This window comes from Pterocles gutturalis, unplaced genomic scaffold (genome assembly GCF_000699245.1).
Source record: "Pterocles gutturalis isolate BGI_N339 unplaced genomic scaffold, ASM69924v1 scaffold11402, whole genome shotgun sequence".
Classification (NCBI taxonomy): Eukaryota; Metazoa; Chordata; class Aves; order Pterocliformes; family Pteroclidae; genus Pterocles; species Pterocles gutturalis.
The window spans coordinates 123,725-138,519 of record NW_010112982.1 but is presented as its reverse complement, the minus strand read 5'-3'; the positions used below and the strand labels follow the sequence as shown (position 1 = coordinate 138,519).

The following is a 14,795-nucleotide window of genomic DNA, read 5'->3' as shown; positions in this document are numbered from 1 at the left end:
CCAGTGTTGTTAGGGACTGGTAGGTTCTCAATGCCGTATCTCCCAACTGATCTATGGAAGTTTTGTCTGGGCTTCTGCAAACCTGTGGTTGTGCCTGATGTTCACTAAGAGGAACACAAGTTCCATGAAAAGGTGAACACCTGGGAGCTGAGATCAGGAAACATGAATTAATTTAATGACAGTGCTTTATAATGGACCATATACATTTTCCCACTGTAATTGGTATATACGTTCAACAATTGTATTGTATGTCAGTGCACGTTATTCGGCACAGCTGCTAGAGAGGCATTGCTGAACTGGTGTTTCTCTTCCATGACAAACACCTATTAAGCAGTCAGCATAAACTCTTCTTGTTACAGCCTCTGACATCACCCTCGGGGCAAGCGGACACAGAACAGCAATTGCTGAATTGCGTATGAAAATTATAGTTTTATTGTCTATACAAGTGAAGGTTTAACTCCAATTCCTGCTCGAGTCAGCGCTGTTATAAAGGAGCGATTCTTTCAGGGAACAAACAAGCACAGTACACCATTGTAATCCAAGGAACAGGCACTATTTATGTATTGGAAAGCCTTGTGCACAATAGTGCTAACACTCTAATGCCCCAAAAGCCACTCTTTTAGCAGCTGTAGAGAAAAAAAGCATGACTAACAAGATGCCATACAGAGTCAGATACAGTTTTTTTAGAACACAAATGGAATCGTCCCATTTGTTACAACTCAGTTTAATATGCACGACTCGTAAGTAGGGATCATGTATTTAATGTTTATATATGCATTTTCTCCACCGTAGCGTTCAAAGGCTTCCAGTGTCTCTTGAATCAGAACTCCAACATTTTCACGCTTCTGCTGGCTGTAGTCTATCCCATCGCCTGAATTAACTGGTTAATAAAACAGAAAAAAACAAGAACTCTATTAAATTCACTGTTACGCTTTGAAATAGTGACATAGGAAATTTCAGTTGCTGGTCAGTCCCTGTGCCTCTATTAGAAACTTCACTCCGTGACATGAAACAGAGCTGAATTTGAAGACTGGATGGTTTTGGTATCTCTTTAAGGGTCTGCTCAGGTTCCAACTTTGCATGCATTCAGAATTTGTTTATCTATGCATTACTTCAGTATCTTAGCAAAAATACTAATAAAAATAAAGAAAACACATTATTTAATAAGACAAAGATGGACTCTTACACAATAAATTTCTTAAGACCATGACTTCTTTTTTTCTAACATTGCTTGTTTAGGACAAAATTCTACTGCAAGGTGCATAAATGCCTATCTTCAAAATGTGACTTAAGCTAAACTTCTTATGGTTTAAAATCTTACATAGGTATTGTTTTGGGATTGTTCCATGTTAGATGTCATATTCACACACTCATGTTGTTTCTGATAGAGGGGATGTCATGTGGCCTAAAAGAGATCTTTGGAGTATAACATGGCACTCATTGCATTTCGCTCGCTGAAAAATGTGTAAAATTAAGTCAATGTCAAAAGGACAAATTGCAGCTCCCAGATGCAGTAACATTTACTGTTGCTTTCTCTAACATGGACTAGCCAGGGTGACATACACTCATACACACACAGCATAATTCCTTAAAAAAATCAGTATGAACAACTGTGACAACAAAAAAAATACGAGAATAAGAAATAACGTCAACCACAATGGTGCTGAGAGATTTAAAGGAGGAAAATATATTTCATTTTGTTTTAAAACAATATTCTGAAAGCTATCTTAATATATGGTATATTCCAGGACATACATCAAAGATAATTCAGAAGGAGCATACTGTTCTTAGCTCGGGCGCCGTGGCCAGGCGGAGCGGCTGTCGCACTGCTGCAGGGCAGTCCACACAAAACCAGTCAGTGGTCTCACTCCGGGCACTGGTGGCGATGTGCCCATGTCATACATTTAACATCTCAAATAGCGTCGCTTGCTTACTGACACTCTCAACCGGCAGGCAAAGGACACATTTGTCAAAACGACGCAACCAGCTTCTGGGGTAGTGCCTGCCTTTCACGTGAGAAACACAGCGCACACAAGGGCCAGGGTAGATTTTGCTCCAGCTGCTGCCCCAGGCCGATGGGGTGTACCTGTATGACTGCACCCATCCTCACATCCTCTCCTGGACCTATGTGTGAGGATCTGGATTAAACGTTTGTGACTTTGCTACCAGCAAAAACCGAAGAACATGGTCATGAAGAAAGAGCTGATGAATGTGGGTAAAAATAATCCTTTTGCAGTATTTTCCTGTAAAATACCTGATTGCACTCCAAGTTAATTATGTGTATATCAGTTTTTCAAACTCTTCACACACATTTCTGTCACTTTGGTTTTTGTAAAATCTTTACACAAATACAGATGTGACATACAAGGACTGGGCTTCTGAGTGGAAAGGCAGTAATATTTTGGTGATGATTACTCTTAAGCACACGAGTGCTTTCCTATATCTTATCTATTTATTTCACTGACATGAAAAGCCAGGGTTGTGACATCAAAATTTGCTACAATTGAGTTACTGTAATGTTAGAAAGAACAAATTACGAGAGTGCATAGAAAACACCAAGAGCTATTACATAAAAGGACTGACTTATACAAAATATTAATGCAAAAAGAAAAGCACATCACACACAATTGAGTGCAATTTAGAGTAAACATGCTTTGCTCTTGCAGAAAACAACCGAGATCAACTGTGCCTCATCACCTGTGTTGCATGTGCACTGCCAGCACTCCCCAGAACACCTGGAGCTATTTCTGATTTCACCAGTTTGAGCAAAGGCAAACCTGAACCTTGACCTAAGCCTTGGCAAGTGTGTAAAGGAATTACTGACTTTCCAACTATTTCTCTATTATCTGTAATTTTAAGCCTACACACATGCTCTGCTAATGAGCTTACACAGCTTTCATCGTTCTTTCAAAGAAGTAGTAAAAAAATCAGCTCTCTGGAAGTCATGGCAATACATTGCTGAGCAAGTTTGGAGGAGGCCAACAAGACGTTGTGATAATGCTGGTAGCAGAGGTATTTTGCAGAATCTCATGCTACAGTCATTACTACAGAGCATAGCCTGTACAATAGATGATGCCTGAGATGCTTGATTAAAAGGTGCCTAAGAGAATGAGGCAATGATAAAGGAAATCATCTGCAAGGGAAGGCTGAATGCGTGATGTGCAGACTGTCATTACAATTTTTTTTTCGTACGGACCATCTGTGCTATATGAAGGTTTGTATCCTCAAGACAGCCATAATTCACATTAATGTCATGACACAAGCTACAACCAACAATACCAGAAAGGTTATGTCAGCATGGAGGTCACCTGCTAAGTACTAAAATAGCTCTCCTATGCAGCCATAGGAATTAACCCATCTTTCAGACAAAAGAGATAATCATTAACCCAACAGGGCAACATCCACTAAACGGATGAGTCAGAATGATCTGCCCAACGCACCTAAGGGTAAATATCTAGTCATAATAATAATTATGATTAGTTTGAAAAAAATAGCTGCTGCAGTATAGTGGTCTTCTCGGGTTTGACTCTATTTCCAAGTTAGTTTGCATGAGAAGCCAGCTTTGTCAGCCACAAAAATGTTGCATATGTAAAGTGTGAAGATGGATCTGATTCAAGCTCTTCATGAAGTTGTCCTTTGTGAGGGAGAATAAATCAACATGAAAATGCTAGGAAGCACATTTGTCATATCTTTGTCTCAAAGTGAAATGTCTAGCAAATTCAGCATGCATCAAGAACTTTTCAGAGCAAATGCTATTAGAAGAAACACATTGAAGGAATACTAACAGATCTAGAGGACTACAAGCAGGAAAAGATCTCATTTTCCCTTCCTGGATCACAAAGTTAGTTCCCAGTCTCCTAAATCATGCACCACGGGTTTTTCGGTCCTTCAAGTGAAGTGAAAGGCTTTGCACCTGTCAAGACCTGCGCTAGCTGATGAAATCACCCAGCACACCAAGGCCAGGAGCGGCACTCCTTGCCCTGCCGTCAGCGCTGCCGATGCCAGCTGCTGCAGCTGAGGAAAGCCTGCCCAGACCCTCAGGGACCAAACTCAGCCTTTGGCAGCGAATGGAGGAGGATTTGAATTTTGGTTTAAAGCATGGTTTGTATTTCAGTCTAGACAAGCTTCTCTTCACGATTCAGGATATTAAAGAAATTCTGGTGGTATTTGTGTTCCATCTCATTTCATTCTAAAATTTCACAAGGGTAATGCTACAAATATACAATTGTGTTGTATTAAAGAAGGACAAGCAAGCTTCTCTCAGTGTGTTAAGAGCTTGATACAGCAGTTTTTGAAGTCCTGGAGTGGATGAGAAAGGTAAACCAACCCTTAAAGCTCAGTCAGATCTGTTCTTATATTTGGACATTGGTTAGCATCTGAAAGTGTCCGAGATATTCTTTCAGTTTATTAGATTTCACTTCAAGGCAGGCCAGAGCTCACAAAGAGAGATTTTTAATCCCCCAAATATGTCAAAGTACCTCTCTATAAGTATCTCACAGATACCAGAGCTCGCTCCTGGTGGTGGCTGTTCCCAAGGTGCTGCTTCGTGGAGAGCACAAATTAAAACCCCAGTTTCATACACCTGTTCTTGTAGGGATGTTGTGCATCATGGAATATTCGAATTTCCCCAGATGTTAAATATCTGAGGAATGCTTAGCATTGGAGGACAGAATAATGCTTAAAAGAGATTTCTGAAGAGGCTGTGAAGGAAGCCCCATGTCCTCAACTTAAGCAATGTTTTTAATCAAATTGTAACTCAAAGGCCATCCCTTTATTCTTTACTGATGAACTTGTAAGTGCATATACACACATATCTATTTCTACTTGTCTTGGAACAAGTGAGTTTAGCAGAAATTTTTTTAACTACTGATAGTTAACAACAGAGATCTCTTGTATAATGGTTTTTGGAAAGACAGGCATCTTTCCTCCCTTTATGAATCTTGAGAAATGGAGATACTGAGAGGTAAAGTGACTTGCTCCAGGTCACGGAAGGGATCAGTTGCAAATCATGCTTTTTGTCTTTTTGCTGTAGATGATGAAAGTATTATTTATGGTAAAATATAACTATGGTAAAAATAATTTTTAAGCTGCTCAGTTCATCATAGTCAAACCAACAGGTAACTTCAGCAATTAAAATGATTACAGTAATCCAACATGCTAACCACTTAACTGAATAAGATTTGTACTTTAAAAAACCAGCAGTGATGGGATTGTAAAGTGCAGCTATATTTCTCAGTATGAAATCATATTTCTACAGAAAAGCCTGTCACAGAACAATATACAGTTAAGCAGTACAATCTAGCATTAAGTATGGTGGAAAATTTCAGGATTTTTTTCCTTCTAGGAGTCAGCATCAATACCAAGCAATGTATGGAAGCTGATCTCAGCTATAGATTGACTTACATCCATATCAGGGTTGACATCGCATCAGTTCACTTCTCAGGTACGGTTCAGACCGTAATTAACTTTTCAAAATCCTCTTGTTCGGATCAGTTTAATTGTCACAGAAGATGCTGGCTTCCTGACCGGGGTGGAAAATGAAAGCCCCTGATGAGTCAGAGCGGTGAGAGGGAGGAGAGCTCCTTTGCGCCGCTCCTCTCACCGTGACTCAGAACTGTGCTTTGAAACTGCCAGCTCCGGGAAGGATGAGGTAGTTGGGTTTCCCTGTTCATTTAATTTAAACTGTGTGAAAAGTCAGAGGGTAAGACTCTAAAACCCTCCTGTCTGCTAAGAAACAGAGGGACATTGCTGGTTCATTTCACCCAGGTGAAGGAAGAGCCACCAGGAGGTTACGACTTCTGGCCATTACCAACCCCGACAGAAAACCCTGTGTCCCATTCCTGAAGGCTCAGAGCAACATGAACACTAGTTTTAAATGTTTCTTAGCACACATCTAGATTATGTGTACACAGAAGCACAAACTGGCCTCACACAGGCTGGTCCCAAAGCTAGAGCGATGGAAAGAAGAGCTCATAGAGTCATTTATGTTGGAAGGAACCTCTGGAGCCATGTGGTCCAAATGCCCTACTCAAAGTCAGCTGCATTTTCAAAGTTAGGTCAGGTTGCTCAGGGTGAAATACCTGCAGTTGCTCAGCGCAGAGTGATCCCAGAATGAGAAATGGTGCAGAGATCCCCTTGAGCTGGAAATGCTACCTCTTAGATATTAAAAGATATTTGGCCAAGGAGGATTTGCTGAAGTTACAGACTTCATAGGGAGAATTATTATCTGTTTGGATACAAAGCAAACCTAAACTTTTGGCTTAGTAACAGATTCTATCCTGTGTATATAACATGGCTTTTGGAAGCTGAATCATATACGAAAGAAAGAGACACTGATTTGTCTGAAAAATTAATGAAATTTCGTTAACACCCTGACCTGAAACTATGAAAATATAATTTAAAAAAATTAACAGGTATCTTTCCAAATGTTTTAAAACATTAAATCTGAAAGCACTAAGATACCTTATTAGAGGCCAAACCTTTGAATATGCACAGACCTGTTTTTGACACCATCAACACGTAGAGTTCCCTGTCTCTTGCTTTACTTGGCTCTTCCTTCTCTTTTTCATCACTAGTGCTGACTGTTTATCCCTTTACAATGTCACAGTACTGCAGAGATTGCAGAAGAATGTCTCAATCCAAGAAGAAAGCATGTATGCTTGGAATTAAAAAAGGATACTAATATAGAGGCATTTCTGCTCATCATAGGTCTTAGAAAAAAAATTATACTTTTGATATAAATCAGCTAGGTATTATCTATCTAAATAAGATGCTTCCAAGATTTTTATTATTCCCATTGAAGGCATTTTGCTTTAGCATAAAATATAGATGGTCTCTATAGTTATCTTCCATATGCAGCTAGCTCTTAGTTTTTTCATAAATTACCATTTATTTTAAAATGTAAGTGCTGTTACTATAAATACTATTCAGAAAGCCAACAATTCAGTAAGTGGAGGAAGTGCTCTGATTGGAAAGGAAACATTTGACTGACTTATGATATTTTACTAATGATGTAAGCCTGCTAGAGATAGCTGTAGCTACTTGTAAATTGCTGCAGTATTAAAAAAAAAAACCAAAACCCAAACCAACAGACCAAAAAACCTAACTGAAAATGAGCCAAGACAGCAGCTGTTATCACAGTTTTCCATTTCCAGGAAATGTTAGCAACATCAGATGTAATCCTTTCCAAGCACAGATTTTTTTTTTTTTTTTTTTAAGTAGAAGGAAAAAAAGGAAAAAGAAATCACAGATTTGTAACAAATTATATTAGCAAATGTATTTGACCAATGAGGTAAAAAATAAAAGGATATTGTGGGGGTTTTGTCTAAAAGTACTTAAACTCCTCCAATGAATTTAGACTTTGAAGTTTGCCTATGTTTGTGCCACTGATCAATATCAAACAAAGTAGTATTAAATAATCTTAGATAAACAGCATGCTCAACAAGGGAACAGAACTGGAGGCTGAGATCTCTGTGGCCTTGGTACACTGTTTACTGTTGCAAAATAATACATCAGGTCCCAAATCATGCTTAAAGTGCAAAAAGAGTTGCACCACTTATGTGAATCTGATGTTCTTCCAATTGTTTTGGATGTATATAAGCTAGTACAAAGTAAATACTGTTTTTTAGCTGGAAATCATGTTTGTGTGTGCAAAATTTGCATAGCTCTGCTGGACTGATGTGAAATACATTGGTTTGTCACATTAATTTCTCATCCAAATATAGCAAAATTAATGCAAAAGGAATTAAAACCATAGAAAAACAAAACTGTGTATGTGCGTGTGGAATAAACATCATTTATTTTTTAAAGAAATTCAGAGTGACATAGCTGAAAGTCCTAAAATATTTCAAAGATTGCTGATTTCAATATGAAATGTAATCCTACAACAGCCGATTTTTAACATTGAGTTTATTCATATTTCAACTCAAGATGCTTGACAATCTATCCTCCTTCCCCCCACTGGAAGGTTTTTATTAATGTAATCAAAATGCTTTTGAGGGAAAGCTGTAGGTTTTTCTTTACAAATAAAAAGCTCAGTAATTCACTACCTTGTGTTAATAACTGTTGGTGTGTTTGTACATCTGCCACATACTAATGAATTTGTTGTGTCTAAATTCACTATGCAAAATCATTACCATTTAAGGACCCCATTTGTTTTAGCTTGCCCATCAAAAATTTCATTGACAACTAAATGACTTCAATGACTGCTTTCATAACTTTCTGCAGAAGAGTGAGTCCTTTATTGCCATTGAAATGCAATCATATAAAAAATAGGCCAATATATTAAAAATTTCCCATGAAAATTATGAGAGCAAGTTGTTAGATATGCCTATAAGTTGCTGGATATGCCTGAAGTTGCCAGTTTTCTAGTTTTTCTGCTCTGTAATTAAGCAAAATAAGTAATAAGTTGAAGTCAACAGAGGGTGTTTTAGCAGTGATTTGAGAAGGGACAAGGCAATGAAAGCTATGAATGACTGTGTGGATTTGCCAAGATTTCTTTCATTGCTGTGGGACAAGGACAGAATTTATGCAGTTAAAAGGACAGCTAGCATTGAAACTGGAATGTACTGTTTTATCCTCAAGCCAGACAGAAAGGAACACCCTGCTCCCCCAGATATCTGTACTATAAGGGTCAGGATATCTCCTTCTAGTGTCTCTTAGGATTTTTGTAATATATATTTTTTTAAAGTAAATTGAGTAATCTGACTACTGTTTCCTTCTGAGTTTTTTTCAGTTGAATCAATGCATATGGTCAATAAAAAAATAAATAAAAGTTACCTTCCCAAGATATGAATTTGCATTCCTCTTATAAAGAACAAAGGACATAAAAATAAATACTTATCAAAAGTTAGTTAACAGCTAGTCATTTTACATTAAGAAAAGTGTACATGGGACTTTATAACAGCTTTTCAAGCAAACAGAAAAAAGCCAATTTTTATACAACTAAAATGTATTATAACGTGTAGTCTTTGCTTACAAGAATATAAAACAGACAAAAAAGAAAGAAAATTGTGTCCCCTACGTGTGGTGTTTCTGCAGATTTACAGCTTTTGAACTATGAAAGCTGAACCCTTTTGAAAGTAAAATAGGAAGGGCACATACACCACATGCAGACTGATTTTTAAATATTTTTTTAAAGCCTTAGGAAGCTCTCCAAAGCTGTCTGTTGTTCATCTTTTTCAATATTTCCCCCGCATTAAGTGTGAAGAAACATAAGTGAACAAGATTCTAACTGGAAAACGCTCACCCTTCTTGTCTAAATTACATCTGTGCCTTTTGTTGCTTGACCTGTTTTTCAAAAGGGTCCTAAGTATGAAGAAAGCAAGAGGCCCAGCAGCATCCAATGCAACATGCTGAATGCCTGAGATCTTCTCACATCAAAATTAGTTTCACAGGGAAAGCTGTAATGCTTTGGGAATCATAGAATCACAGAATAATTTAGGTTGGCAAAGACCTTTAAGATCATTGAGTCCAACGACTAACCTAACACTGCCAAGTCCACCACTAAACCATGTCTCTAAGTGCCACATTTACATGTCTTTTCAATGTCTTGATCCCCTCATCCAGATCATCAATAAAGATGTTAAACAGAACTGGCCCCAGTACTGAGCCCTGAGGAACACACTTGTGACCGACCGCCGACTGGATTTAACTCCATTTACCACCGTTCTTTGGGCTCAGCTACCCAGCCAGTTTTTCACTCAGCGGAGTGCACACATCTAAGCCATGAGCAGCCAGTTTCTCCAGGAGAATGCTGTGGGTAACAGTGTCAAAGGCTTTACTAAAGCCTAGGTAAACAATACCCACAGCCTTTCCCTCATCCACTAAATGGGTCACATTGTCACAGGAGATCAAGTTAGCCAAGCAGGACCCACCTTTCAGAAACCCCTGGCCACTTGGGTGTCCTGTCCATGCCATGTGATGGCACTCAAGATGATCTGCTCCATAACCTTCCCTGGCACTGAGGTCAGACTGACAGGACTGTAGTTCCCTGGATCCTCCTTCTGGCCCTTCTTGTAGATGGGGGAAATAAAGTTACGTGCAAAAAAGCCAATAGCTCAGGTTATAGAAACTTACTCTTCTTGTGTATCACTTCAGTCTTCTGAAGTGACGCTTGAAGAGACTGGATGTTGTTGATATGCCAAGAAGGCACTCCTGTATTCTGTGGCACACAGTTCAGTGAGGACATACTAACACTAGCATGAGACTACAGCTGAACAAAAAGAAAGTACAGCAGACAGTCATTACAAAAACTTAATCTTTGCATGTTTTCCTGTCATTTTAAATTGTTGAGTAGCAATGTGAAGGGCGAGCAATTTGAGGAATGGGGATACGAGAGCATTCCAGTGTAGCTTACTGAGTTCTTCAAACCTTGTTCTGACCTAAGCTGATTTTTAAAATGTAATTTTAAATATTGGCATTTAAATATCTTCCTTTAGAGAACCCTGTAGCACTTTTTATTGATATTAAATGAACTGAAGAACCATATATTTCTCTGAAGATGTATTTCTCGTGACATAAATCAGTGAAAGGGAGGTTGGTTGATGGCATGTTGTGAAACTGCATAACTAGTCTCAATGGTCAACCATCTCAGCTACGACTGTTTATTTGTCTAGCTTGCCATCAAGACTGCAGAGACTCAAATAGTGGCGCATGCTGATACTGTGAGATCCTGAATTGTCTGCTATTTTAGTTTGTTTAAGAACCACTTCACTGAATTTAAAAAAAACAGGAAGAAATTGAACTGCAGTGGCAGTTAACAGTAACTCTGCTATTGATAACATCAGTGGGTATGTACAAAGACAGAAGCTATTTACACGTTTTTCCAGTAACCTGACCCAGTACTTAGACCACCTACTGAGATTTAGCAGATTGACACCCTCTTGCAGTGTCCAGCAAAACCTTTTGTTCTGCCACTTATAAAAGTTGTATGAGGCTACTTCCTTTACTGGCCAATATAAAATCATTTTTTGCTATGCCACTATGGGTGTCACAGACTCTAGACTGTTTTTTAAAATAGCCTCCTAACTTTTTCACAAAGGGATTGCACTGTTATTAAAACATAAGTATTCTAGTGATGCCTAAACATAATTGTTTGCAACAAAGAAGTAAGTTCACACAACAGGTGTGTATAAAAACAAGAGGATGGGAAATGGTTAGCTGTTTTTTTGGGTTAAAACTATTATTCATATGTATTACAACATTTTAAGATAAAATTGTTTTTAAAATATAAATATATATATATTTATTCTATTATGCTTTTTTACTTTTGTTAATTTTTTTTTAAAGAAAAGTTGTTCTAGTAAAAATTGTTAATGCAGAATCTTTTTTTCCCATTGCAGTAGTATTTTTCTGAAAAAATATAAAGCGATCATAGGTCCTAGCTATAAGAGAAAGACTTAAGAATATATTTTGCTGATTTACAATGTCCATGATACAATTTTACTGTTGGCATGTATGAGTATAGGGAAAAAAATACAGCTATTGCTTACGTTGCTTACACCTGAAGAACTGCAGTCATCCATAAGCATGTCATCTCTTAAGGTTGTACTTGTTTTCACACATTTACTGAAAAAGACCTTTAAACTTATCTATTCTGGGACGATGCGTAGAAGTAAACACGGCCTTTCTGTGTGCAAACAGGATACATGACACGCTCAGCAGGATAAACTGGACCCTGGCTAACATTACTAATACCTTTATCATATCTCTACAGCTACCCTCATACGTAGAAAACACCCAACTGCTAATAATGCAGCAGTTCTAGTTCAGTTTGTAATACTTTTCTTAGTATACTTTCCCTTCATTACAAAAGCAGTGAACCTGAACAGTAAAGCTTGAAAAAGAATCTTTGCTTCTCAGGTGAATTTGTATTTGCTTGTCCTAAACTGCTGCAAATAGCATGTATCTATAGGCAGTGTAGTAGTTCCAGCAAGTTCATCTCCCTTGCAGTGGTCATTTGAGTGTTTGCTGTCCTGACATGTTGCTGTGCCAGAGCCTTAAGGCACAAGATTAGAAATTTTGTAATTTGTCATTCTCCAGCCAATCCTGGCAAATATGACCACTTACAGTCTCCAACATGTAGCTAAAGCATGCTAATTTTCTAATTGCAATCTCAATTTTTTATTCATCGTTTACTTGTCTTCCAGCCCTTCCAGCCCTGGTGCATGACAAGCCTACAACTGTTCAGCTTCAGAAGGAAAACAGCTCACACACACATTCATGTCAGCACAGGGAGGAAGAGACAAGCAAAGAAGTAAGTGATATGGCTGAATGCTCTCGCTCGACTCAGGCTAGCCTAGAGGTTTCTAACAACTGCCAAGAAAACAGTTAAAGAGCACGACAGAGCACAATGTGTTTGAATATTTGTAAGTTTGCATTTTAATGTATTATAATGAAGAACAAAAGTAGAAAGCTGTCAAGAAAATTCTTCCCTGGCAACTTAAATATGCTTTCTCACACTTGGATGATCTGAGATTACGTGCACATGTTATAACTAGCTTTACATTAATAACAAAAAAAAAAGTCATGAGGGGTTTTCTTAGATAAATTTGGGACACATTGAAAAGATAACCTGGAAGACAGCATGACATATCTAAGTGGGACATATTTCAAGAGCAATATTCTTTTGCTGTTTTCCTGGAATGCTTATTGCTCAGCAGATAGGGTCAGTCTCCAGAGGAAAGGGAGAAGTAACACCTCACCAAATTCCTTTACCACCTCTCTCCAGCCGGCCACAGATGGCTGTTTCACCTCCTGTGTTGTTTAACACTAATGGCTGCAGTGAGTTTACAAGTCTCTGATCCAACTCTGCAGCTGTAGTGCTAAACTGGCACCCATGGAAGCACTACCTCAAGAGTAATAGAAAACGCTGCTTCAGAAAAATATCACTGAGCATTTTTGGACAACAGCAGCTAGTGCAGAATGATGCCTTTTGAAGGAAAACATGGGATGTTATTTTAAGGGAAAAGAATAACATATACTAGTCTCCATAAATTCATGTGAGCAAAATTCTTGATGAGTCACCAAGAAATTTCATCACTGAATGGTGATATCTGGAAAGGTCTTCCTGAATTACTTGTCCTAGCACAGCCGAAGTTTATTGGGCGCCTGACTGAAAGGTAAAATAGACAATTCTTGTGCCAGGGACAGAAATGTGGACATGGGAGGAGTAGAAGACAAACAAAGAAGGCAAAGAAAAACAAAGGCTGAAAGCAGAGAAAGGGAGGCCAAGGACATTAATTTGGTTAGTTAATTTTCTTAAGTGTGCTCCATAAAGGTTCTAGTTTCTATGAATATATGCATTATGGATTAGCATAGTTATTCCATAGTGTAATTTAAAGTATCCCACTGGATGCCAATCAACAAGTTACACCCGAGCCTGTTGAGTTTTCACTGTCATTTGGTAGCAAAACACGGTGATAAGGTAAATAGGTTTATTTGCACATCTGTAGCTAGGACTCGGTATCTTTGCTTTACAGTTCTGAGTAAGAATCTCACCTACTTAAAAGTTTACTTTGGGAAATGATTAGAAGGGAATGTCAACCTTATTAATGTAAGTATAGGGCTCCTACAGGAATGTGTGCTATCAACTTAAGTATTGACTTTTTAAGATGGAGGAAGTGAAGTGAAGCTGTTACTAGTCCATGAGAGGAGTAGTACCAACAGCCTCCCAGTGCTTGAGACCTCTCCTCTTCTGTTGTCTTCCTTCCTTTTAATCGTAAGAATAAAAAATAAAGTAACCCAGAGATCTCTTGCTGGTTTGTCAATATCCTGAATTTAGAGAGGCATAAGTTTTCCTCTCTACTTAATATCAAAAAACACTGAAGAGTCAATAAGTCATTTTAGGCATGCTTGTTATCAGATCTAGTGCCTCAGCCATCCGCCTCAACAGCTCCTGAAACTGCTGATGGTTGCCTGGCAGAGGTTATAACCACTGTCACTGAATCCTCAGAAGTCATGGAAGAAGTCAGGCTAATATCAGTTTATTTATATATCCTCACTATTGTCATGTATCCCTATCTATCAGCTTTGACTGGCTTAAACAGGAGTTATGGTTCTAGCTCCGTAGGGGAAATGGTACAATAAGATAAGAACTTGATTTTATAGGAGAGGAACCATAATGGCACTCACAATTTTCATCTAACAGACTGACTTAACTTCACACATCCATAGAAGACAACTGTGAAAGCAGTCAGGCAGAATTAGAGACACAGGGTAGGAGAAAACATGGTATAAATCTCTTACAGTCAGAATGGAAATTTCAGACAAGTTAGGAATTGCAGCACTTAATATCTGGCACGTGGGCTCTGCAGGAGAATTGGTAGGGCTGCACTGGACTTACCTCATGCCATAAAGTAGGAGTTACTTTCCCAAGAATGATGTCCAAGTGAGTGAAAGGCTGATCAGCGTCTAAAATCTTCCTTTTCTCTGGGACTCAAATGTGTGCATCCACCCTGCAGCTACAGCCCAGAATTTTCCTGAGGGTAGTTATCTATTGCCATTCCTCTGGGCGAGACTGGATGATTTCTTTAAAAGCAAGTTGTGCCACAAGACAGTAATGACCCCTGTTTCCCATGGATGTGTGCTGCTTTTGTGCTAAAACTCTTTGTGATAATAATCCATTTCCCAGAAATTCTACCAGCTAAAAGACAGCATAAGCTGAGGTCTGGTCTGACACCTTGTATGAGCTGTGTACCCTACCAACATTTCTCTCACCATGGGAATGAATTTGGATCTCTCCCCTCTACCCCTCTGCTTATTTTTCCAGAAAATCTGCCCCTTTTCCAATTGAT

General features: G+C 38.5%; 1 protein-coding gene across 1 annotated transcript in view; it reads right to left on the bottom strand.

Moving 5' to 3' along the window:
- Positions 1 to 411: 411 nt before the first annotated feature.
- The window catches only part of PACRG (PARK2 co-regulated), a 103,783-nt gene continuing 89,399 nt past the window's right edge, over positions 412 to 14,795 (bottom strand). Inside the window, exon 3 of the mRNA XM_010074282.1 lies at positions 412 to 880. Coding sequence (XP_010072584.1) covers positions 720 to 880 — 161 coding nt within the window. The 3' untranslated portion in view covers positions 412 to 719. The remainder of the gene's footprint in view (positions 881 to 14,795) is intronic.